This window comes from Cibotium barometz, chromosome 6 (genome assembly GCF_041138505.1).
Source record: "Cibotium barometz isolate CiBa-2024 chromosome 6, ASM4113850v1, whole genome shotgun sequence".
NCBI lineage: Eukaryota > Viridiplantae > Streptophyta > Polypodiopsida > Cyatheales > Cibotiaceae > Cibotium > Cibotium barometz.
This window is the reverse complement of record NC_141051.1, coordinates 40297080-40324381: the sequence shown is the minus strand read 5'-3', so window position 1 is coordinate 40324381 and position 27302 is coordinate 40297080. Positions and strand designations below refer to the sequence as shown.

At 44.4% G+C, this 27302-nt stretch overlaps 1 protein-coding gene across 2 annotated transcripts in view; it reads left to right on the top strand.

Annotated features, from left to right (window-relative positions):
- The first annotated feature begins 3594 nt into the window (after positions 1-3594).
- The window catches only part of LOC147637740 (arginyl-tRNA--protein transferase 1-like), a 32334-nt gene continuing 8626 nt past the window's right edge, over positions 3595-27302 (top strand). The window contains exons 1-2 of one of the 2 annotated variants that reach the window (XM_086799581.1): positions 3595-3722; positions 6861-7003. In XM_086799581.1, the coding sequence (XP_086655707.1) occupies positions 6889-7003 (115 nt within the window). In that variant the 5' untranslated portion in view covers positions 3595-3722; positions 6861-6888. The remainder of the gene's footprint in view (positions 3723-6860; positions 7004-27302) is intronic. The other variant, XM_086799582.1, reaches the window with a different exon arrangement.

Genomic DNA, 27302 nt, shown 5'->3' with positions numbered 1-27302 from the left:
AGATAAGATACGATAGTGCTAATAATTAATTGGTCGATTGTGTTAGAAAATTGAAGTTATTTACTAATCAACTCTAACAACCGTGATTTGTGGGAAATCATAGTCGTTTGTGATGATCATGGGTCACACGTGTGATTCTATAGGAAATAGAATCAAGGTCATGATGTGTAGGTTTTAATTTTCAAAGCAAGTTTGGGGGGTGCAAATTTGAGTATTTCTAGTATGGACCCATGCACTTTGAATTTTATGGAGAATTATGTAGTGGGATCTAATGGCTCCTATTTTTCCAAATTTTTAGTTTTTTTAAGTGCAAAATATGGGACATTTCCTGCATGATCATGGCTTATCTGAGTATTTCTAGCTTATCTAAGTGTTTCTAGTATGGACCCATGCACTTTGAATTTTATGGAGAATTATGCAATGGGATCCAATGGCTCCTATTTTTCCTATTTTTAGTTTTTTTAAAGTACAAAATATGGGACATTTCCTGCATGATCGTGGCATGATTTTGTTGGCCTTGCAATGTAGAAATGCAAATGATAATTTTTGGGTAGTTTTCATAGCTTGTTTTGTACATACAAATCAAGAAAAACAGCCAAAAGTGCAAAAAAAACATGGTTTTCTCTTCTCTTTCCCCTTTATTTTCCAACCTTATTCACTTCTCAACCACACACATTGCTTCAAGAAAGCCATGTTTCTGGAAAAGGGGGTTGAGATGGGTAGTGGGACTAAAAAAGGACTAGTTACTTCCCCGATAGCGACACCAACAATGTTATGGCTTGCACCACTCTTTGTGAAATTGCACAAAAATCAAGTCATGCATTATCGTTGTGGGGGCTTCTGATTCCCAAGCTCGTATCTCCTGAAAACTCCAAGCTCCACTAGTTGGTGCTAGATTCTTCTCTTGCAAATCCCACTCCTAGTTGTCACTGTAAGGAGCTTCATATACACCTCCAAGGGCTCTCCTTCCTCTCACTCTTACTCACTCCCACACAATGGATATGAGGCACATGCACCAAGAATCATGCGTATTACTCTTCTCTCTCTCTCTCTCTCTCTCTCTCTCTCTCTCTCTCTCTCTCATACAAGAGCACATAAAAGCAAGTAGACAACAAGACTCAATTGGCATAAAGGGGGATTGCTCTTGATTATGAGAAAAAGTTACTTGTATACATCTGGCCCTTATTCACACTTGGGCATCCAAATTCTTAAAGTGAGCTTAATCATTGGCTAGCTTTTCTCATAATACAACATTTTATAGTGCCATTCATGACACTTCTTATAAGCCATCTCTCATGTAGAGAAGAGATGTTTAGTTAACCCAAACTAGGCTTCTCCTAGGCTTAACAATTGTTGTAGGCTTTCTCTGGATTTTTGTTGGCCCTGTGGGAGGTTTCATTAAGGGGCCCTTCTACTCAAAGGAATGGTGCTACTAGTCCTCTATTTAGGGGCATCTACTTTGGGTTTTAGTGGTTAGTCATGCTACTATAGGTTCTCTCTGGTTTTTTGTTGGCCATGTGGGAGGTTTCATATGGTGTTACTAGTCCTCTCTTTAGGGGATTGTACTCAAGGCTTTTATGGTTGTTGTTGGTGGTCCTCTCTAATGGTGCGTTGACTCCTTTGTGGAGGGACGTGTAGGGATCTTCTTCTACCACCACTAGATTATCTACTATTGTGCCTTTGAAGAGGTTGATGATTTCCTATGGTAATTTCTCATGGGTACCGTGGGGCTGGATTTAGAGCTACCCTATGGTCTTTGTCAATATGGTGTACTATTTAAAGAGGTTGATGATTTACTATGGTATTGGCTCATGGTACTGTGGGGCTAGATCTAGAGGTACCCTATGGTCTTTGTCAATATGGTGTACTATTTGGTTTCAACATCTAGCTTGTAAAACATATTGATATGTATGTAAACACTTGCTAAAAGGGTTATGGATATCTTAATATAATATTGCCTATTGGTTTGGCCAAAAAATCCATCTATGGATCTTGAAAGTGTACATAAAAGCGATTCCTCACTAACCTAGCCAAAGAACTATAGCCTTGCAAAGGCAATCCTTAAGCCAAGTTATGCTTATGCATTCTGCTCCATGAAAAATCATCACCTGACACCCCCTCTCTCCCCCTCTCTCTCCCCCCCACCCCCCCCACCCCACCCCACCCCACTCCCTGCCCTTCCCCTTCTCTTTCTCTTCCCCTCAAAGCTCTTTTTGGTCAAGGGTTGTTAAATGCTTTCATAATCCTTGAGTGTAACCCTAAGTAGAAGACAAAATCAAACCAATATCATCTGCAACATAAAGGTTATGTGCTAGGGTGGATCCAGCTCCACCAATCTATTCAATAAATTTAGCTACCTCATCAATACACAATTCAAAGAGAGTTTGAGAAAGAGGATAAACTTGTTTAACACCAATGATGAGATAAAAAACATCATAATCCCTTGGGGAGTTCAGGCACGTCTAGTAAATAGATTCGTATAACACCATAACAACCCAAAGCATCTTAGGTGAGAAATCGAGATCTTGAAACCTTGTAAAAAGTTTATTGCATAGGAGAATGTTGGAGGGCTTTTGAATACAAAGCAACAATAGACTTTCTCAGTCATAGTACGTGTTTCCTCTATGATGGTTATGATTGTAAAGATATGATCAAATGTATCAAAGCTGCACCAAAAAATCAACATATCCTTTATCCCATTAGCTCTCATATTAGTGGCTTTAGCCATTGTATGTTATTGGCTCCATCAAGTCTCTAGCTTTATGGATAGAAAAGATGGTGCCTTAACACGCACATGCACACGTGTGTGTGTGTGTGTGAGAGAGAGAGAGAGTTCTTTGTTTTCTCTCTCTCAAGAACTCTCTCTCTCTCTCTCTCTCTCTCTCTCTCTCTCTCTCTCACTAAATAACAAATTTAAAACGTTTTCAATTTTAAACTTATTATTTGACATGACTTTTATTTATTTTACAAAATAGAATTGTTGAAATACTCTCTCTCTCTTTTACCAATTAATACGACTTCCAGATAATCACTCTCTCTTTCTCTCTCTCACGCATACTAGTGTTATTTTAATATATTTTTCATGGCTAAGATTTAAAATATTGTTTGTTACCAACAAGTGTTAGCTTGGTTAGATAGGGTGTTTGGTAACCTAGCATGGTGTTGTAAGTTCGAACCCCATTGCGTTGGCGTGGTACTTTATAAATGAGATATGTATGGTGGTATATTTGTGGGTGTTTTCTTTTTTGCTTGGTTGGAAATTTGAAAGTACAACAGAGTAAGGAAGGAGTTTGAGAAGCCGTAGGTGGAAATCAAGATGATCCATGATTGGGATACGGATCACGTCTACATTCGGAAAAAAGATCGAACGCTAAAAGTGAACCTACGCACTTGGAAGATCCATACCCCCTCTCCAACAAGCGATGGCATCTAGTGTGTGTAAGTAGTGTACTTTCAACGCTTATAAAAAATGGTTTGCAATTTTAGCTCGCTTTTAAATTTTGGGGGGTGTGTGAAACAAGGGAATGAATTCCGCGACCTGCCCGCCCACGGGTTTTTCAAAAAGCCCTCGGATTTTTAAAAAGAAAACCGGCAAAGGTCTTTCAAATGTCTCTCGCTCTTCTTTCTCTCTCGAGCACACACAAGTCAATACATAAATGAGCGTGGATTAAGAAAAGAAAACAGCGGAAAGGTTTCCCTTGTGCAACACACAACACACACAGGTATACTGAAACTTCCTTTGAATTGCCGGCTGTTGATTGTTGTTATGGATTTGAACACTTTGTATACTGGTTTCTTTCTGAAGTCACACGTAGACCCACCATTGCCATATCAGTGAACTCGCTTCCTGCAGATTCATGGTAAGTTTCAGCTGGATTTGTCTTCATGGATCCTCATCCTAGAAGCCCCCTCACAACCCGTTTTTCCCATATATTTGATGCTCTTGCATGATCTATTTTGGCATTCTGAAGGATGCAGAAAATCCATCCGTATCAAATTCACTCTCATCACTTGCCCATTGATCAATGGTATATGCAACCATAAAGATTAGTGTGTTTAGTTTGAACATATGGCCCCCATGATTAGTCACACATCCATGTCTCTTATGATTACGTCATGGTTGCTATCTCCTTCCCAACCTGAAGAACTTTCTGTTGAAGATCCTGCAGCTTGTTAATGTGCTCCCGTATCGTCGATGACTTTGCAGGATTTAGCACCCGCATCTGTACTTCCAAGGAAATCCTCTTCATGGCGATACCTTGTTATAGAGAGAAGCCAAATGCTACCATATACCTCTGGCCAGCGTCATATGCTTGATATGATTGATCACTTGCGGTGTGCAGTTGAGGAAAATGAAAGAACGGACCCTGGCATGGACACGATTTCACAACTGTGCGTGTGTCTCGCGTTCCTTTCGAATCAAGGGTAACTCCCTTTCCTCTAACTCCGGTCGTGGAACCCCAACAACAATGAAATCAGCAAGGTTTTAAGACTGCAGAATAGATTCCATCATTACCTTCCATATGCTGTAGCTGTTCCGGTTCAATTGACGGTCCACTGGGAATGTGGGGAGTGTCGGGATCTTCACGTGCCTCTTAGTCATCTCAAGTAAGTCTGCCATTGCGGGAGGGTGAAAGGGTGGGTGGGTGGGAAATAAGAAGAACTTAAACCTGCAAGTGGTTGTCCAGCAAATCAGCCTGCCTTCCTCTTGCTTCTCCTCTTCCCGAACAGTCCAAAACAGTCCACCAATCAGCAACAAAATAGCCCCCCTCTTGTTCACATAGTTTCCAAGATTTATCAAGAGCCTAGAGCTCTGATACCATGTCAGAATATGCAGCGGAGATGATGACAAAATCTGAGAACACAAGAGCAAGTGCACTGCAGAAAAAATACAGCAATGGAGAAGGAGAGAGAGAGGCGTGTAACTCTGCTATATATACACAAGAAAATCTGGAATACCCAATACAATGAGTGGGGGGCCATGGGGCCATTTTATATGGCCCCACATGTGCAGTCGACCAGCAGTAGTACAACTGACAGCATACTGATGGATACCTGACTACTGCATCTCAAGTAGTCCAGCACATGTGAAGTCGGCCAGTAGCAGAGAGAAGCAGGGAGTAGCACTGGGCAGGAGATGAGGAGAGATAAGAGAGCAGACGTTTGTCGAGCAGACAGAGAGCCTCCTCCTTGCTCACCCAATGCCTGGTAACAGGGATTCTCCAGGCGGAAACATCAGCTACAACAGAAACAATGGTGACCCTTCCTCATCCTCGTAGCAAGCTACGACTGGCACACACTGAGCAGGAGAAAGAAACAGAGGTGCATGTTTGAGATAAGGTGTTCTAAAACCTTTTAGTGTAAATATATTTTTAAAATCTCAAAGGAGTTTTTAGAGGCTGTTCACATGGGTTCTCTAAAATGGGCTTCATCAAACGCTTCCACTCCAATTTGGGTTCTATCCACTTGTGTGATGTCTTCATCAACATACGCTTCTTCAACAACATCAATGAATTTGTCATTAGCAATTTTTTTTTTTGCAAATAATTTACTTGTAACCTTTGTAAATGCAGCCTTTCATGCGCACGCATTAGTGAACAAGTACTATGTGATGTGGAGAGCTAGCTTGGGCTCTCGGACTAACCGAATGAGTGAGTGAAGAGTGAAAGGGCACATGTCTCACCCTGTATATTGCAACCTAACTCCTACCCTAAGTGTAAATTGTCAAACCAAAACCAATATAGTGAGCCTAAGAGAGGCAATTAAGGTAGACTACTTCAGCACATGACTAGGAAGATAGACCTAGTCAATCACATGTATATGGGGGGTAGGGAATCATCACTTGAGGGGGAATGTTGAGAAATAAAAGTGATGAGTGTACATTGTGAGAGCGAGGGGGAGTGTGCACCTCAAAGATATTGAATCAAAGGTTAGATGGTCAAAGGTTAAAGAGAACTGGTGATTGTAAGTGGTGAATGTAAAAGGTGGAAAGGATAGATCCCATATGACTAAGCAATGATGTGTAAAAGGTGCGTCTCTTGGAGATAGATAAGGGTAAGTGTCCCTTGGAAGGTAAAGGCCAAGACGAATCTTGTCTCGTTGGATGTACTTCTCATGGCTATTTAAGAGCCCCAAAGCAATGCAATTGTGTGTGTTTTGGTTAATGCAATATGAGAGCTTGATTAATAATGAGTTGATGACATGATTAGTGTTCTTAATTAAGAGTTAATTGCTCATTAGTTTTCAATCATGATTTTCATTATTCTCTTTGATCCTCCCTAGCTTAGGTAATTTCAAGTAAGGGCCTGTTTTCTCTTCAAAGAGCAAAGAATGTTGTCATGGCTGCTGATTGACATGGCTCAAAGAGCCCTCCCCTTTGTCTTTTTTAAAAGGGAAAGGCTCAATGTCAGATGTTGGGACTGGTGTGGAATTATCCTGACAACCATGTGGCCACTCCCTTGGCTACCTGAGAAATTATTTCTTCGCCCCAGCATGCACCAATGTATTTCTTCATCCCAGCGTACACCAATGTGCACAATTGTGCAAAAGTAATGCACCATAGTGCACATTAGATGACTGTTATGCACATTTGTGCATAATCTGAATGTGAAACTAGGTTTGGAACTTGTTATTGTGGGTTTCAACACAAACAGGCCAACCACAATACTCAGGCCTCCTTTTGAAAAATCTATTAGTTGTTTTCCTCAAGTGGGTGCACAAAAAGTGAGTCAGAGGCTGGCACCTTCTCTGGTATCTGTGCTTGCTAGATGAGATTGTTTTGGGAGGTTCTTTGATCAGGCACTATATTCCAGACAGTTTTTCCTCTCAACTGTTTTCCTTGTGCTGCCTTTGTGTTTCAGGTAGTAGAACTTACACGCCAAGCAGAGCATGGCAAAGAGAGACAAGCAGAAGAGAGAGCCTAGCGTGGTTGGGTATGACTTGGGTTTGCATGCAATCCCCTGTGGCTACTGTAAATCAGACGCAAAGACCAGTGACTCATACTGTAATTGTCTCACTATAAAGCTCTTGGAGGAATTTTCATTTGGTTTGGCTTTGATGACAGTAAATCAACTACTTGAGGCGTTTTGTTTTAAATGCATGTCGTATGACAGATATAATTTTTGTGGCCTTTTGATGGTGGCGGCCCATTACAGATTGTTGTCTAGTCATTGGTGAAATCTAGCCTTAGTTGAATTTGATTCCGATTCTATGATCCATCACCTGCTTCTTAAACACTTGCCATGGTTCTCCCTCCATGCCACTATTTGTGGGCAGATGTGTGCCATCAGGAGTGCTCATGGGCCATGGTCCTGGATCTTAACATCAGTCTGTTCGATGTCTCCTCTCCAGTACGAGAAGGCCTAGACTTCTCCAGTCTAAATACCTGCTTGAGGACCGCGTTTGATTATGAAATGCTCCTCTGTGTGTGCCATGTGGGGTTGGGGGTTTTTCAACCATGAGAGACCACTTCACGGAAATACTTTATGGGTTATTATGTCCTTTCTCTTTCTACAAAGGCTCATTGAGCCACAGGTAGCTCATCCAAAGAGACTCAAAAGGCACTTAGAAATGCTCTCTTGCTCATAAAAGCTAAAGATAAGAGGATTGCCTTACAAGAGTAGAAGTATAGGTGCATGGGAGGAGACTTTAACATGCTTGAGGACCCGGAGCATCGCAGCTAGGGATGCCCGAATCACTGGCGAAGATCCGTTGTGTTAGCTACCAAACACGCCAATGGTGTAATGTGGAAGGGTCACCCAAGCGCATCATGAGTGTCAGCTCATGTTGAGCTTGACATCTCACCACTCCCCTCAAGCTCAATTCCATCTCCAAGACTCCAAGCATGCTGTGGAATTTGCGAAGCTTCTTAGCTCCCAAGGCCTTGGTGAAAATGTCAGCAACTTGCTTCTTTGTGTTGATGTACATGAGATCAATATCTCCTGCCAAGACCCTCTCTCTGATGAAGTGATAGTGAACCTCTGTGTTTGGTCCGCGCTTGAAACACTGAGTTCCTAGCCAACTGTATGCTACTAAGGTTGTCACAATAAATGACAACCTGCTTGTCCACATGCAGGCCCAAATCTCCAAGTTGTGTTAGAAACATGGCGAGCAGAAATTAGACTAAAGCTGAAAACTGAAATCAGAGAAGACAAAAACACGCTGAGATACTTCCATTGATGTGACCCCTTGAATATATAGGGGGAAAGTACAAGAGCTGAGCATGAGTGCATATGGGATAAATCCCTGAGTGCCACATGGCATACACTGAGATGACCAAGACTAAAAAAACCTCCTAGTGAGCATTTAGTAAAAGTACTCCTAGTGAGCACTTAGTTCCAACACCCTCCTTAAGTGATACTAGGAGGACATGAGTGACAAGATGACAGATGACAAAGATAGATAATAAGGCAAGATGAAGAGACTGATGACTGATGACTAAACAGACAGACAAGCCAAGATAAAATGACTAAGACTGAAAGACAGAAACATAAGACAAGATCCTAAGACACCCCTCCTCAAGTGATATCCTCATATGGGTCCACAAGGGTAGGGACAGAAATGGATCATAGACTTAGACATAGACAATCAGCCAGTAGAGTGGTCCCACAGACAAAGAGACTGTCAGATAGACATTAGAGAGTCTGACAACTAGATGATAGATGGGGACATAGACAAAATGCCAAAGACATGTGGGTAACTAATCCACAAAAGATAGGCATATAGACTGATAAACAGAGTGTCAGAGACATGTGACTGTAAGATCACACAAGATAGACACAGAGATAGAGAGACTGACTGATTGTAGATAGACAGAGAGATGGACCTTGATAGATAATCCCTCCTCAAGGGCAATCCTCCTACTAGAGTGGGTAATGCAGGGGTGCCTCTTGGATAGGGACAAAGATAAGTCCATGTAGACAAATAGACATGACATTACCCCATGATCTACATCATTGGTGATCAATGGTGGTAGATAGCATGAAAGCATAGACAAATATGAGAGAGATGGGAAGGTCTTACCATATTTGGTAGTGTCTAATCCCGTACATGAGAGACAGATAGATGAAGGGAAGGTCTTACCTCTTGCATTGACTAACGAGCAAGGGCAGTGTCTATTCCTGTACATTGAAAATGAAAATGACGTTCGAATATGAAAGAAAAATGAAAATTCCTGATTTTGCTGCTTCAGCCTCTGAGCAGGTCTTCCCTCTCTTTCAAAACCATATTTTTGACCGTCTATCTAGAGGGGTAACCCGTGAATGGCTGAGCATGAAGAGGTTGCTGGTCATGAAAGAAAAAAGGGCACTTGGGCCTTGCTGAAAAATTGACAAACCAAGACCACCCATACCTTGAAATCTGAGGGAAATTGAGTAGCCAGCATGAGGACACTTGTTGGGCCTGCTTTCTATAAAGAAGTTGATACAGGGTGACGTGCTTTTGCACCAAAATGTGACCCAAAGAGGAAAACGCAGCAGCAGACTGATTAGATGGGATGTTCCCGGCAGATAATCGATGAGGAAAGGCGTTGCGCAGCCTGAAAACAGTGAAAAACGTGCTGTTGTTGATGAACCGTTTGCAGATTAGGCTTGGCGGGTTGCTTACTGATATGACGAGCTGCAAAAAGATGCGTGGGTTGCTAAGGAAAATCGCCATGAAGAAGAAGGTGCGCACCACCATGTGAACCACGAGCTGCACAAGAAACTGCAGCGTGTCGAAGATGGGGTGCATGGCGAAGATAGGCTAAGAAGGTATGACGAACTGCATGAGAAAAACACTGCCTTGCTGAAGATAAATTGTTGATGCTTGAAGAGATGCCTGAGGGCTACAGAGAAGAAGATGAAGATGAGCTAGGGCTGAAATGGGAGCTAGGTGGAGACTTGCTCTGATACCATGTTAGAAACATGGCGAGCAGAAATTAGACTAAAGCTGAAAACTGAAATCAGAGAAGACAAAAACACGCTGAGATACTTCCATTGATGTGACCCCTTGAATATATAGGGGGAAAGTACAAGAGCTGAGCATGAGTGCATATGGGATAAATCCCTGAGTGCCACATGGCATACACTGAGATGACCAAGACTAAAAAACTCCTAGTGAGCATTTAGTAAAAGTACTCCTAGCATTGCTATTACCTTGGTTGTTTTGGCGATTCAAGTTGTTGGTGTTGGGGTTGTTACCTCTATTTTCCCTAGCTTTAATGCCACACTCATCATCAACATGTCCAAACATTTGAAAATGAGTGCAGCATCTATTCTTTTTGGGAATATTTTGCCAGTAGGGAGTGGGTGTCGAGGCAGGGTTTTTGGGATCAGTGTTGTTGCCTTGGGGTTTGCCTTGATTAGATTACTTGGGTTGTTGTTCTCCTTCCCTTGCTGCCCCTTTTGGGTAGAGGTGGTATTGGAAACAAGGGTCCCCCTCTTGGGTAGAGGAGGAAGAAGATGTCTTCTTGAGGTGAAACTGGTCATGCAACCGAGCGAAGTGTAGGAGTTGGCACTCACACTCATACAAGTTAGGCGTAGGTTCTAAACTAATGGTTTGTGTGACAAAAGTAAAGAAACTGGGTGGCAACTTGTTCAATAAAGTAATAACTTGGTCTTCCTGAGACTTGGCGGAGCCAATGGTGGCATGCTCCGCCTTAAGGTGCCGGTATTCAACAACCTTAACTATCAGGTCATCTCCCTCTTTAATAGAGAATTGTTGGATTTGATGCTCGAGATCAATGCGACGCGTGCGATCACGTGCTGCATCTCTCTGCAAGGTGTGCCCATCTGTCAGATACATAAGCGAACTACTTGTGTTGTGAATGAAACTTCGGTAGAAGGCCTTGCATGAGCTCCACTATGGTAAGGACATTCCTAGCTTCCCAATAGCGGATGACTTCAGAAGGTGCTAGTGAGGGGTGGGGTTTCGGTTCAAATCTCTTGACAAGGTTCCAAGAACCTTGGGAAGTGAAAACCTGTTCCATAAGGTTAGCCCAGGTGGTGTAATTAGACCCATTGAAACGAGTCTTTTTTGTGAAAGCATTTCTGGACATAAAAACATGAAGGAAAGGAGGTGGCGGGTTCCAAGATGGTTGGTATCCATATCCGGAGTGTAGAGGGTTAGGTGGAACTCTAGAATATCCACTAATACCCGGCATAGGTGTAGGACCTGGCGAGGGTACTCCATAAGATGGGATATAAGGTTGGGCACTCGGCACAGGTGGAATACGTGGTTGAGGCACAAATCCTTGAGTAGGCACATAAGCTGGAACTGGGGTAGTGCCTGAGATGGGTTGGTAAACTACCTGATACCCTAGAATGTTGGGTGGCAACACAGTGCCGGGAGGCATAGTGTCTAGAGATCCCTCTGTTGGGTAAAACCCATACACAGGTCCTTGTGGTGGTGCGGTCGATAATGGTTGCATGCCAACACCAGCAGGAAGAAACATGGGTTGGGTGGGAGGGTTTTGTACTTGTGGTTGTGCAATATTCCAAAACACATTAGGAGCAAGAATAAAAGGTGAACCAGAAGAGAAAACAGTGTTACCTCCTTGCACACTAGTAATCTGGGAGCGTACTCTGCTCCTAGACCCTCCTCTATTCAGGTTCACATTACTCTAGGGATCGAGGGTAGTTGTTGATACCATATGCTGAACTTGTGCTGCAGAAGAAGACACCCAGGTAGTATTAGGAACATAAGCACTCAAAGGTACATACAAACTTGACGTGGTCTCCGGTTGAGTTGATGACAATGGATTTCCAGACAACCATGGTGGTACTTGTCCTCCCTGAGAGAAAGTCCCAAACTGAAGTCCAGGTTGTCGGGTGGACTATGCAGCAGGGCTCTCCAGATGAGGCTGGATACTGGGGTCCAGTACTGGCACACTCGCTGTAGGCATGTATCCTAGGCTGATAAGCTTGGACAAGAAGAACGAGATGCCAAAGGTGTAGAGGGTGAGTAGGTATAAACAGGCTGGTCGTCTCCCAATGTAAGACCTCGAACGGGGCTCTCCAATGAGTAAGAAGTCCCATTCTTCGTGTGGTCTAGATCTGAATAAGGAGAATCAACTTCTAGTGAGAAAGGCTGGTCCTCCGGAATCGCGGGTAGACGATCCATGCTGTATACTCTCGAGGTCTTCAATCCCTTTGCTCACAATATCTCTGATACCATGTGAGGGCAAAAGGACTAAAGGACCAGATGTGTGAGAGATAAGAGCAAATCAACACAGCATGAAACGGATGAGTGAGTGTATGTATAATGATGAATGTAATCCAGTACAAGAGGCCCTCTAATGTGAGGTGACTCTGAGTAGTAGACCGACGAAGAAGCAAAGACGAGGTGAAGCACAATCGGTGACGAAGGCCAGAGAAGACAGCAAAGACAGTTTTGAAGATGGACAATGAACTGCAGGAGGTTGCCCAGCTGCTGGTGTTGCAGGGGGTAGAGCTGACAACAGACTTGTATGGCAGAAACGCGGGCTGCTACTGCTGTGTGCAGAGGAAGGAGCCGACGGCAATGAGTTGACGATTCAGGCTGTGCTGCTGATAAGTGATGATGATCAATGAGTTGACGATTCTGGCTGCTGCAGAGGTAGCGCCGGCAGCAGAAGTTTGGTTGATGTTGATTATACGTTGTTTGACCATGTGTGCATAAACGCTGCAGTTGGAGACGACGGGTTGATCCAGTGCCGGCTGGGGGCTTTGGGCATAACACATCACGTGGATTCATTGAGTGAAGGCCATAGAAGCTATCACTCTTGGATCTTGGGCATGTGTGTGTGTGTGCCGGAGCGCTTTGGCTATTTGCTGTGGAGGTTTGAGCTGAAGTTGTAACGGCAGATCAACTTTTGGAATAGAAAGAAATACTGCAAGGGGCGCTAGTGGTTTTGGGGCCAATGTAGTGTCTTGTGTAGGAGTGCTCTAGCTCCATTTCTCTCTCTCTCTTCAAGTTTCAGTTGTTTAAAGTGCTTGTGTGGGGTGAAGTTATTGTTTACCGCCCATCAGTGGTATTGAAGGCCGGTTTCAAGGTTCCGTTGCCGGGACCACGTCAACTTTCTGAAGGGGGCAAGCTCGTGGTTGTTTGCATGCAAGCATGTCAGGCAGAGACGAAGAAGAGATTCGGCAGACATCGATTGATGATGAGTCAAATGAAGCGGTTGGGGAAGAAGACTACCATGTGGAGCAGAGCAAGGAAACTCACATGATGAAGCCCAAGATGAATACTAGGTATTTCAAACTAAGGTGAAAAGCGTAATGGAAGTAATGGCAAAGTTGATCCAGGATCCAAGGTTTACTGATACTTTTAAGGCTTCCACTAAAGCAAAGGAGCGGGAAAACACTCAACCTCACCCGGATCACCCTACTTCTCTTCCACCTCCTTATGGACACCCTTCACACCTTGGTTATTTTGGTGGAAGATCTATGTTCCAATCTATGACGGGACATCCCCCTATGGGTATGTATGGAGGCCATGGGGCACTCTTACAACTAGGTATGATGGGAGGGGCTTATGGAAGCATGAATGGAGGATTTGGAGCTGTGTATGTGATGCAGGGCATGGGAGGTGGAGTGTCCAACATTGGATATGGCATGGGATTTGGTTCCATGGGGAACAACTTTCTTAGACCACACCTGTATGATAATCTTACGTTTCTAGGGAAGGCTAAAGATTATAAGGAAAGAGGAGCCATTGTAAAATTTGATACTTTCAGTGGAGCCAAGGATAGGCTGAGAGCCCTTGCTTTCATTCAGCAGATTGATGCAGTGTTTTCAGGAGGGAACTTCACGGAGGCTTCAAAAGTGCAGAAGGCAGCATCCTTTGAAGGGGAATGCTCTGCAATGGTGGTCAACACTACTACATCAGGGGATAGCTCCTAGTACTTGGGTGTAGTTTAAGTAGATCTTCTCATCTTTATGGTTGACATCGACATTTTAGGTGGATGTTGTAATGCAAGGGCATGTGAAAGTGACAAAATTGAAGAACTACTTGTAACAAACCCACTTAATCAACAATCACAAATAACGAAGGAAAGTAGGATTTAGAGAAAAGAGAAATGAGACCTCACTGAGAGGGGAACAGGCTCCTTCCCCTTTGCAGGAATTTATTGAATCAAACCACGAGCACAAAGTGCCTGAATCTTTACAATAGATGAGAAATGTGTTATCCAAATGAAGGAGTGCTCCAATTTATAGGTTTGAGGCTTCAATGCTCTAGAATGGAAAGAGTGAGCTCCAAATGACAAGTGGCTACTTTAATTGACAAGTGTTGAAGCTAATTTGACAAGTGTAAGGTGAAATGACAAGTGCATGGACACTTATCTCATTCTAGATGCTACATGTCCTATTCTAGATGCCACATGTCTTAATTTAAGAGGTGATTCTTCCATAATCTTCTATGCTAAAAATCAACTCATAAAGAATTTGACAAAGGTGTTTTAGTAACTCTTGATCCTTGTGAAAATCCGAAGGTTTTGACGCGAACAAAATTTCCATCAAAGTTTGCGAAAAATAGCAACTCTTCGAGATTCTAGGAGTTGCATGCTTTAGGTCCAAGAAGGCTTGGTTGTAAAGATTAACCTATTCATAGTTTGTTCAAATGATTTGAGCATTTGGTTTTGCCTTTGAAACCACTCATCACTCATCTGGGCGTTCTAGTCAATTTGACCACTCAAGTGCTAAACCAATCATATGGGCATCTGGTCTATGACCACCCGATTGAAAACTTTGGACGTTCTGGCCAATGGCCACCAATAAATAGAAATGAGCATTCTAGCTTAATTAGCTACTCAAGATATACAAATCATAATTCATGCTCCATGAGCTATCTATTAATTACCAACTCACATATGGAACAGTCTTGAGCAAGACAAATTGTTAGATACCCGTAACGCCGCTACGGGCGTTACCACAGGAGGGGACGGCCTCTGGCTCACCACCCAGCCATAGAGGAAGAATGAGGATTGCCCCTCATCCCCCAGGCTATATAGTGTGTGGCCTGCCGTCCACACTAGCCTGGCCGCCCATGACTCCGCATGGGCGTCCTCTCCCACTGAACCTGAAACCGGCCTGACGAAATCTGACGGGTGGTGAAACAAACACTCGCACATAAAACACTTCAACGCCATTGAAGACCTAGAAAAGGAAAACAAACAGGGGGAGCTAGAGTGCTCCTGCAAACAGTACACGGACACCGATTGGCCCCAAATCGCAGTGGCGCCCCTTGCGGTATTTCTTTAATTGATTATAAGAGCTTTGATTACAATAAGGCTGGGAACTTAGCCGTCATAGTAGAACTCCTGAAGCCTGCAAAGAACCTGCATCATGGCTTCTTGTCCACTCGGCATCCACAAACAAATCCAGCCATTGTTCACATCGAAAGACTCTCTCACATTGAGTCTGCATACAGAAGCTTTCTCCCATGATCAGGACTGCCACAACCATCCATAGCCTCTCACACTATGAACAGCATCACACCCTGACACATCCAGTGCTTCTGCATCACAACACAGACTCCCAAACTATCTCTCAAAAGAGAACTCTCACAGCACAACATACCATACAGTCGACACACCTGTACCAACCTTCTCTACCTTCCAAGGGTACTATCCATCTCTGTCATGGAATTCCCTGTCCCCTGCCCAATCAGTAGCAAGGTTGAACCAAGCATGTGTCCATTCCTGTACCTTCTGCCTGCATGTGACCTATCTCCTGGAGAAACCCAAAAACATGTTTCCTCGAGAAACCTATGACCTGTTTCCACATGAAACCCTTGGGCCTGTTTCCCTTTGAAACTTCTGTCCTGTTTCCATACAGAACCATTCATGGCACCATTCAACAACAGTGCCAACAACAGCATACATCTAGTTACCTGTTCCCTCATGGAACATCTGGCAACATAGAGATGCCCATAACTGTAGGTCCCTCTGTTCCTTTCTAGCAGGAAGAAAACAATCTGCTCCATGAGCATGCAGCCATGCGAGCTTGCATCACTCCCATGCCAAGAAACATAACCAAATGACCGGTACTTGCAGCCAAAAACCCAAGCACATAGCTGAATTTGCAGCCAAACAAAAACAGCCCATAAACAGTCCCCAACCCAAAGCAAAGAGAGACTGAAAGTTCCATCAGTTGAAGGCTATCGACATGATGTCTATGTTCATGGAAAACCAGCCCCTCCTTTCTGTAAAAAACACGGCGTCCTCCAAAAAGCACACACATGGCCTAGCTTTCTATGCGCCGCCTGTACCCTGGTGATGCGCCGCCTGCAACAGTACTCAACCTGCAGCCACGTGTACGAAATAGTGTGCAGCTGCCACCTGAATCAGCTGTCGTACAGCCTCCGTACTGGACTGTACCTGCTGTCTGTACAGGCCTGCAATTACTGCCTGTACCAGCCGCCAGCCCAAAACCTGCACAGTAGGCGCCAGAACCTGCAGCACCCATACCCTGGTCGCCAGCCCCGTCTGTACTTTCAGCCGCCAGTAAACATGCAGCCGCCTATTCCGTACAGTAATCAGCAGCCTGTTCTGTACGACCAGCAGTTCTATAGAGGTACTCTCCACGCAGTGTGGTTCTCTTGTCCTCCACGCAGCCAACATGCACACCCGACTTCTCCTCCCTTCCACGCATGAGAAGTTGCACGCCTCCCAAAAAGCAAGAGAGAGAGGCAAGAGAGAGACGTGGGCCTCCAAAAGTGGAGTAGTCTCTAAAAATTGCCTTGGGGTCTCTCAAGGCTTTAAAACCTTAATATCTTTAATTTTGCCCCACCAAAGGTTATGAAACCTTTTTTTAAATTAAAGTCTCTTTGCCCCCTTCACACTTGGGGTTGTCCACACATGGGCTTACTTTTTGACTCCAACCTGATGCCATTCACACTGTCCACCATGTCCCCGTGCACACCTGCATACTGTCCAGAGAAAAACACAGGGTCGTGACATACCCCCCTCTTGAAAAATAGCAAGCGTCCTCGATTGCACTCAATGGCACAGTAAGGCATCTTATGAGCAAAGACGCCCCATATGGCAAAAACAATGGCCCTCCAATGAATCTGGGTGATAAAACAATCATCCTGCACAATAGGCCACACTATCACACCAAAGTGACAAACACCTCTTGCTTGTTCCTGCAGAACCTGTAGCAAAAGTCTAAAATCAAATGGAAACACGTTAACTGTGTTAGCCAAAAACAAAATCATGCATCATTCTACATATGACACACATATGCATGACACACACATGCATTCGCAAACAATATGCTCCTCAAAATGCTCTACCTACTCCAAAGTAACAGTCTAAGGGTTGCTCGCAAGCCTTACGCCCATGGGCATCCCGCAGGACCCACGACTGATGATACAACATGAGCATATGCAAGCACTCAATGCATCCAAACACTACATCCACTAAGTACTTTCCCACATATGTTTCATGGCCATCCCGCAGGAGTCACACCCAATGGTGCATCCATGACATAATAAAGCATTTGATGTATCATACCAACATACATGCAGCACACGACACAATGCAGAGTTTTCCCAATGTATTCTCAATGATACCAGGATCCAATGGCACCAGAATACAAAAATACCTCTACCTCAAAAAGTGTATGCATACATGCACAAGTAGAGTTCGATCCATATATCCATGAACCAAACCAACTCTAGGACTGCTCGCAAGACTTATGCCCTCCATAGAGTTATCCATAGTTGTAGTTATAGTTCAAGGTGCGCGCGACTGTGAACCATACTCAACCATCATCTCATGTGTCTAGAATACAAGATCATAGAAGTCCCATAAGTAGATGTACTGTCAGCCTCAGTACCTTCGGGTGAATACAAAGATGTCACCAAGCGACTCCTAGATGACAACTGAGCCTGTCTGTAACAAGGGAGCGGAGGTGCTACCCCCCTCTTGAGCATCAGGCAATGCTCCAGACCTATGCTCTGCTGAACCTGAATGAGCCGTAACAAGAGTCGACTCCAACGCAACTCCTGAGGTGAATCTGCTAAGTCACCCTCCTCCATCCACTTCGCATCCATCAGTGAACCTCCTCCATCCACTTCGTATCCATCAGTGAATAGCTCTTGAACTTCACAGGATAGCGACGGGAAACCTTACCCTGTACCTTTCTTTCCTTTATGTGCCAGTATATGCTCAGGAATAAGAACCTCGTCAAGTTCCTCCACTTCCATCTGAGCCTCATCTGATACATCCTCAGGCACCCAAAACCTGCTTGCACTCCACCCAAGTGGTAAGCACAAGTCCCCGATGAAGCATAGTAGATCACCACAAAGAAACTGTCTTTCGAACCCATGAAGCCTCTTTGAAGATACCACCGGTGACAAACTGTCGAAAGCCATAGCCTTCAACGCATCTCCAGCACCATAACACTTCAACTGCTTCTTGTTCCTGGCCGACTACTTCTTGTCCTTGGTGTCCTGTCTCTTGAGCTTCATCCTCTTGCTCTTCACCTCATATAGGCAAAGACACACAATCCTGCACTGTGTCCTGCACTTCCTTTTCACTTTCCTCATGTTGAAGCTTTTGATGTGACAACCACGGGCTCGCCTCCTTGAGAAAGTCGACGATGTCCCGGCCAACGGAACCTTGAAACCGGCCTGACGAAATCTGACGGGCGGTGAAACAAACACTCGCACATAAAACACTTCAACGAAATTGAGGACCTAGAAAAGGAAAACAAACAGGGGGAGCTAGAGTGCTCCTGCAAACAGTACACGGACACCGATTGGCCCCAAATCGCAGTGGCGCCCCTTGCGGTATTTCTTTAATTGATTATAAGATGATTACAATAAGGCTGGAAACTCAGCCGTCATAGTAGAACTCCTGAAGCCTGCAAAGAACCTGCATCATGGCTTCTTGTCCACTCGGCATCCACAAACAAATCCAGCCATTGTTCACATCGAAAGACTCTCTCACATTGAGTCTGCATACAGAAGCTTTCTCCCATGATCAGGACTGCCACAACCATCCATAGCCTCTCACACTATGAACAGCATCACACCCTGACACATCCAGTGCTTCTGCATCACAACACAGACTCCCAAACTCTCTCTCAAAAGAGAACTCGTATCACAGCACAGCATACCATACAGTCGACACACCTGTACCAACCTTCTCTACCTTCCAAGGGTACTATCCATCTCTGTCATGGAATTCCCTGTCCCCTGCCCAATCAGTAGCAAGGTTGAACCAAGCATGTGTCCATTCCTGTACCTTCTGCCTGCATGTGACCTATCTCCTGGAGAAACCCAAAAACATGTTTCCTCGAGAAACCTACGACCTGTTTCCACATGAAACCCTTAGGCTTGTTTCCCTTTGAAACTTCTGTCCTGTTTCCATACAGAACCATCCATGGCACCATTCAACAACAGTGCCAACAACAGCATACATCTAGTTACCTGTTCCCTCATGAAACATCTGGCAACATAGAGATGCCCATAACTGTAGGTCCCTCTGTTCCTTTCTAGCAGGAAGAAAACAATCTGCTCCATGAGCACGCAGCCATGCGAGCTTGCATCACTCCCATGCCAAGAAACATAACCAAATGACCTGTACTTGCAGCCAAAAACCCAAGCACATAGCTGAATTTGCAGCCAAACAAAAACAGCCCATAAACAGTCCCCAACCCAAAGCAAAGAGAGACTGAAAGTTCCATCAGTTGAAGGCCATCGACATGATGTCTATGTTCATGGAAAACCAGCCCCTCCTTTCTGTAAAAAACACGGCGTCCTCCAAAAAGCACACACATGGCCTAGCTTTCTATGCGCCGCCTGTACCCTGGTGATGCGCCGCCTGCAACAGTACTCAACCTGCAGCCACGTGTACGAAATAGTGTGCAGCTGCCACCTGAATCAGCTGTCGTACAGCCTCCGTACTGGATTGTACCTGCTATCCGTACAGGCCTGCAGTTACTGCCTGTACCAGCCGCCAGCCCAAAACCCGCACAGTAGGCGCCAGACCCTGCAGCACCCATACCCTGGTTGCTAGCCCCGTCTGTACTTTCAGCCGCCAGTAAACATGCAGCCACCTATTCCGTACAGTAATCAGCAGCCTGTTCTGTACGACCAGCAGTTCTATAGAGGTACTCTCCATGCAGGTGTGGTTCTCTTGTCCTCCACGCAGCCAACATGCACACCCGACTTCTCCTCCCTTCCACGCATGAGAAGTTGCACGCCTCCCAAAAAGCAAGAGAGAGAGGCAAGAGAGAGACGTGGGCCTCCAAAAGTGGAGTAGTCTCTAAAAATTGCCTTGGGGTCTCTCAAGGCTTTAAAACCTTAATATCTTTAATTTTGCCCCACCAAAGGTTATGAAACCTTTTTTTAAATTAAAGTCTCTTTGCCCCCTTCACACTTGGGGTTGTCCACACATGGGCTTACTTTTTGACTCCAACCTGATGCCATTCACACTGTCCACCATGTCCCCGTGCACACCTGCATACTGTCCAGAGAAAAACACAGAGTCGTGACAGAACCCCGGACATGGCCATCCGGTCTGCCGTCGGTCACAGGCGTTACAGCCTACGTGACATTACCCCCCCCCCCCTTAAGAAGAGTTTTCGTCCTCGAAAACAAACTGGGGAAACCTTTTGGAAATTGCACTACGGCATTCCCAGGTAGCTACCTCCTCATCCCTATCTGTCCATTTAACAAGTACCTCTTGGTACACTTTATGTCGGGTTTGTCTGTCACGATACTGTAGAATCTTTTCAGGTTCATGTGGTATCTTTGGTGGCTCTATCAAGTCCACCAAAATCTCTGGAGAAACTGCGTTCTCTAACTCGTGAATTGATTTCTTCAGTTTACTGACATGGAAGACAGGATGGACTTGAGAACTCTCCGGTAACTCAAGTTTATATGCTACGTCCCCAATCTTCTTAAGGATTTTAAAAGGACCACAATATCTCGGAGAAAGTTTATCACACTTTCCCGTTTTCATGGTTTCTGACTGCGCAGGAACCTTGAGGAATACAAAGTCACCTTCTGCAAAGGTCACCTTTCTACGTCCTTTATCCGCATAAGTTTTAGCGCGATCCTGAGCGCTACGAATGCTCTCACGTGCGGCTCTGAGCATATCATTCATATCTTCAAGGAAATCCTTGACAGATTGAATCTTCTCCTTTTCTAGGCCTACAGCCATCGGAGATCTCGGCTGGAATCCATACATTAACATGAATGGTGTAAATCCAGTCGCTGAGTATTTGGAGCTGTTATAGGCAAACTCCAATAAGGGCAAGTACTCTTCCTAATTAGATTGCTTCTTACTAACATAAGAACGCAACATATCCTCTAGAATTTGGTTAACTCTTTCAGTTTGACCATCAGACTCCGGATGATCTGCCGTACTTATACTCAGAGTAGTATCCAACTTTTTGAAGACTTCCCTCCAAAAATGACTGTTGAACTTTCTATCTCTATCCGACACTATATCTGCGGGCAGGCCATATAGCTTGTAGAGATGTTCAATAAAGAGTTTTGCCAACTCTGGCGTTTTAACAGTTTTCTTCGTGGCAATAAACTTTGCCATTTTAGTTAACCTGTCCACTACCACCCACACCGAGTCATTCCCTCGACTCGTCTTGGGTAAACCAGTAATGAAATCCATGGAAATGCTTTCCCATTTTCCTTGAGGAATCTCCAGCGGATGGAGTAGTCCTCCAACCTTAAGACGTTCATGTTTATTGACCTGGCACTTACTGCATTTCAGCACATAAGTCTGGACGTCCCTAAACAAACTAGGCCAATAAAACTGTCTTTTTACTAGTGCATAGGTCTTTTGAATCCCAGGATGCCCCGCACTTGGACTATCATGACTTTCTTTAAGAATTTGGGCCCGAAAGTCACCAATAATTGGTACACATATTCCACCCTTGTAGAGTAAGTACCTGTCGTCAATGGAGTAATTAGCATATTTCTCCCCCTGACGAAGTTTATCACTCCCCTTTGAAGCCGTGGCAGTCAAAGGTGATGAAGGGCCTACGTCAGAGCTCTCCGGCTCCAAACTATACCTAGAAGACACGGCTAGTCTCTCCGGACTAACTCTCGCTTCCCTTCTCGTTGCACCTTCGGCCAGTCTCTCCGGACTAGCAATACGTGCCAACGAGGGAGGTGGTCGCGTCTGTGAAGAAGTGCGTACGCGTACAGCGCGCAAGACCTCTGTAAAAGATGGATCATGCTCACATAAACCACGTAGTGACTCCAAGAAATCATTCTTGAAGACTGTGAAACTAAGTTCATTAATCTGTGGCATGCGACTAAGTGCATCTGCCACCACGTTATACTTACCTTTCTGGTAACGTATCTGAAGGTCAAACTCTTGTAGAATCTCCGCCCACCGAGCTTTTCTACCCTTCAATTCATTTTGACTTGAAAGCCATTTCAGACTTTCATGGTCCGTTCGGACCTCAAAAGTAGCACCATATAAATAGTGTCTCCACTTTTTCAGTGCATGAACTATCGCTAGTAACTCTCGCTCATAAGCCGAGTAGTTACACTGCGCATGATCTAACTTTTTACTCTCAAATGCAATTGGGCGTCCCCTTTGCATAAGTAAGGCCCCAATGGCCTCATTACTAGCGTTTGTTTCCAAAACAAACGGCTCATTTGGATCGACAATAGTCAAAACAGGTGCAGCTGCTACGGTCACCTTGAGCTTATCAAAGCTTTTCTATTGGGCTTCCCCCCAACTAATGTTTTTAGTTTTTGACCGTAACTGGTCAGTCAATGGGACTGCGATCTTCGCGTAGTCCTTTACATACTGTCGGTAGAATCCCGACATGCCAAGAAAAATTTGCAGTTCCTCGAGATTCTTCGGCGTTGGCCATTTAAGAATAGCCTCTACTTTTTCTGGCTCCATCCGCGTACCATCGGCGGATATAATATGGCCAAGGTAATGAATTTCTGTTTCAAAAAATTCACATTTGCTCTTCTTTGCAAATAGTTTGTGCTTTCGCAATAACTCGAACACTAGACGCAAATGCTCTATGTGTTCTTTCTGTGTCTTACTGTACACAAGAATATCATCTAGGAAAACTACTACGAATTTTCCCAGATATGGACGTAAAATACTGTCCATCAGCGTCATAAACGTCGCTGGAGCATTGGTTAGCCCAAATGGCATAACCAAAAACTTAAAATAAAAACTGTGACTCTACGGCCACCTATGGTGCCATACATGCGCACGATGTCATGCGGACCTACAGTAGGCTGCCACATCGCTGGTGTCACTGAACAAGCGTGATGCTCATCACAATGATACATTGTCACCTCTCTGAACTCTGCGGAACTGAGAGGGAGTCTCTGCACTGTATGCAACTGCCTAGAAGATTTACCATCTTTTTTGGGCTCGTTGCCACTCGTGCTGGCTTTAGGCTTTGGACACTCAGCCTTCGTGTGTCCTATCTCATTGTAATTAAAGCATCGATTTTCCTTTCGCGCTTTAATATACTGCTCTTTCTTTTGGATTTCGCTGTCTCTTTTCTTTCTGGATGGTCGCGGTTTTTTAGACCAATGACCATCCTGTCCTTCCTGGCCCGTCCTATCCCCTTGTTTATCACTACGGAACCCTTTTCTTTTAAGGCCTGACCTCCTCTTTTCACTACCCTCGGCCCTGCTAGAACCACCACACGCACTACGGCGCTTGATGTCATCGAATATCTGCGCATATTTAATTGCCTCTGCTAAGTCTTTAGGCTGTAAGGGCTCTACGTACTCAAGATAATCATCTTTGAGGCCTCTCTTAAAGCCTCGCAATGTTTGGAATGCATCGATTCCCTTTAGCTTGAGTACTATCTCCCTATAGTCTGAGATGTACTGAGTTAGGGATTTGTTCTCCATCGAGCACTTGTCCCATAACTCCCAGCTTCTCTCTGCCTCATTAACAGGCAAAAATTCTTTTCGAAACATCGTTTCAAACCGTCCAAGTGGCAGGACGAGTTGTCAAACTCATCCACCACTTGTACGCTTTGCCGGTTAATGAGAGGCTAGCCTCTATGGGCTGTATACGGCTAGGCTGCTGTCGCAGCGCGTGCAAATCTGACCACTTCGCTAGAAACATATTGACCGAGTCTTTGTTTCTTTCCTTCTCCTCGCCACCAAAACTAGGCGGCTTTAAGTCTTTTAATAACGACGAAGCTGTCGCTACGGACGGCCCCGCAGGCGCATCGGCCTGTACTCCTGCGGCCGTCGGTCACAGGCGTTACAGCCTACGTGACACAAATGATCAATTTGAAGAACAAGGCAGGAGGTTGGTTACATTCTCTCCCCCTTAGAATTTGTCTTGGTTGGCATGGCATAAACCGGATTCCAAGCATTGCAAATTTAGAAGAGTATAATAGGAAGTTTTGGGATGCCCTTTTGCCAATTACTTCAGTTGGTGCGGTGCCATTGGTGGAACAAGTGGAGAAGTTTTGTTGTGGACTACCCAAGGAACTCAGAGACTATTGCATCAAGACCATAGTTGATATTATGTCTGAGATGATAGAGAATGCACAAACAGGGTATGCTTTGCTCACAGGGCAAATATTGGGCTTCAAAAATAGGTCTCTAGAAGGGATCAAAGGAAACAGGGTCTAAAGAAATGTACTAGAGAAAAGAAGCGGAAGTTTTATCACTTCTTGCTAAAAGTCCAAAAGACGGAAGGAGTTGATTGCAAGCAACAAATGTGTCTCTTGTGGAGAAGAGGAACATTGCTTTTATCAATATCCTAAGCGGAACTCTAAGTCTGCGGGAGACTCTAGCACTAAGGAACTGACTTCTACATGCGTGAATGATTCTCGTCAAGCGGGTCAAGGGACATGGTTGACTGACTGACACTCTAAGGTTGAGGAATGACCTACGTAGCTTGTGCCTGATATATCCCGGATTGGGGATTACAATGGAGCCATGGCATACAACAATATTATCTCCTAAAGGGTCCTACTGTTGTACAATGATGCACTGATGATGAGCCATCTTGTCACCATACACTACAGTGCAGAGTGCATGTGGCATTCTCTCCTGCTTGGCTTGGCGGTAGGTTCATGGCTTCCAAGTAGTCCGCCAATAACTGGGGATACTCTTGAAAGAACTCCTCATCTAGCCAAACGGCTTCGTGGGTACCTTGATCTCAGAACTTCGTGTAGAACCGACGGAGTCTTTGATTGGAACCATGCTTCCAGCGATGAAGAAGGATCTACTCGGGCTCAATGACTTCTGCTTCGTCAACCATGTCTGGTTGCTGTTCATCTGAAACATCAAAAACTTACAGTCCAACATATGGTTTTAGCCAAGAAAAATGGAAAACATCATACATCGTCCAACTGTTAGGCAACTTCAACTTCATGGAGACATCACTTAGCTTCTTAACTATAGGAAAAGGTCCAAAACTCCAGAAAGAAGGCTTGGGACAACGTTTGCCTACTTGTTTCAATCTCTGTTTCATTATGCGTAAATAGGCCCAATCTCCTTCCTTGAAGTGGACATCTCGTCTAGACTTATTTTCATGTCTGCTACAAGCTTCCTGGGCTTTGGTCAAGCGGTCTTTAACTGACTCAATAATTTCGGAGAATGCTTCCGTCGTTTTGTTAGCCTCAAGGGATGGAGATATCATTCTCGTCAAAAGAGAAGAGAAACGGCGACCAAAGGCTGCCTCATACGGAGTACGCCCAACACTGGATAAATGAGTATCCCAATGGAAGAAAATGTTTCCATTTGGACTGCTTGTCATGATAGTATGACTTGAGAACATCAAAGACCAACTGGTTATAGATTTTTGTTTGGCCGTCTGTTTGTGGATGGAATGCACTAGTTCCAAAGTATCTGTAACTTGGTCCCAAAGTTCTCAAACAATGCTCTCCAAAAATGTGAGGTGAACTTGGAATCCTTGTGAGATGTAATGGTGCTAGGCAAACCACAAATGGGGTACCAATGCTTGAGAAAAAGGCGGGCTACGTCCTCAACTGTGGGCGTATGCTTACATGGTATAAGCACGGAGAACTTACTAAAGCGATCCACAATGGTAAAACATTGAGTGTTGCGAGATCCGATGGATGCTGGTAAAGGCTCTACAAAGTCCATAGAAATGTCAATGAAAGGTCTATCGGGGATAGACAAAGGTTGAAGTAAACCAGCCTTTTTCATATGTGGAACCTTTACTTTCTGACAAATGTTATAGGCTTGAACATGTGAATAAACATCACATCTCATTTTTGGCCAATAAAAGGACTATTCCAATTTCTCGAGGGTACTGTTGATACCTCTATGGTCTCCAACTAAGGAGTCATGGACATCATGGAGAGGAGTTGCTCGCTTTTCCAGAATGACGCAGAGGCTGTTCTTGTAGAACAACCAACCGTTCTGCACTACGTAATGGTTAGGCTCAAAATTGAGGGCCAAACTGTATTGAGTTCCAAACTCAGGGGAATCGACATACTGATGTTTCATGCTATCCAAGTCTTTTCTAGTAATTTCGAGAATGGTAGATTCTTGCATGGTATGGATGCTGGTCTTTCAACTAAGAGCATTTGCAACTAGGTTATGCTTACCAGGGATGTACTCGATCATTCCTCCGAATTGTTGGAAGATCTGACTTCATATGGCTTGCCGATCACTCCACTGGGCACTTGGTATGGTCTAAAGCCACTTAAGTGCTTAGTGGTCTGTTTTGACTGTGAAAACCCGTCCATAAAGGAAAGGCTAACAATGTTTGAGCGTTGTGATAACTTTCTACTGCAGTAGGCCACGGGTCTATTGTCTTGCTGAAGCACAGCACCTATGGCTACATTGCTGGCATTGGTAATTACCTCGAAAGGTTCATCCCAAGATGCTTACTTTAAAACAGGTGCTTCTGAGGCTACTTTCTGGAGTGTATGGAATGCATTAAGTGCCTTGCCTATAATTGTGACTTTTTGTCTACGGGTTTTCATCCCCTTGAGCAAGTCGGTGAGAGGTGTTGCAAGGTTGGAAAGCTAGTAAACATGCGTATTGTAGGCCTGGCAAAGACCTACGACTGAACGGATCTCTTGGGCGGTCTTAGAAATGTCCCAATTCAAGATCTCTTGAACCTTTGAGGGATCCAATTGAATATTGAAGGAATCGATGATATAGCCCAAGTATTGAACCTCTGTAATGCCAAAGATAGACGTTTTGGCGTTTATGTAGAGCCTATTATCTCGCAAGAGTTGTAAGACTTTCTCCACATTCTTCTCATGCTGCTTTGTAGTGGTTGAGAATATATGTATGTCATCAAGAAATATGAAAACACACTTAGCAATAAGTATTGTGAAAATTTTTGACATCATTTTATTGAAGGTTGCCGGTGCATTGGTAAG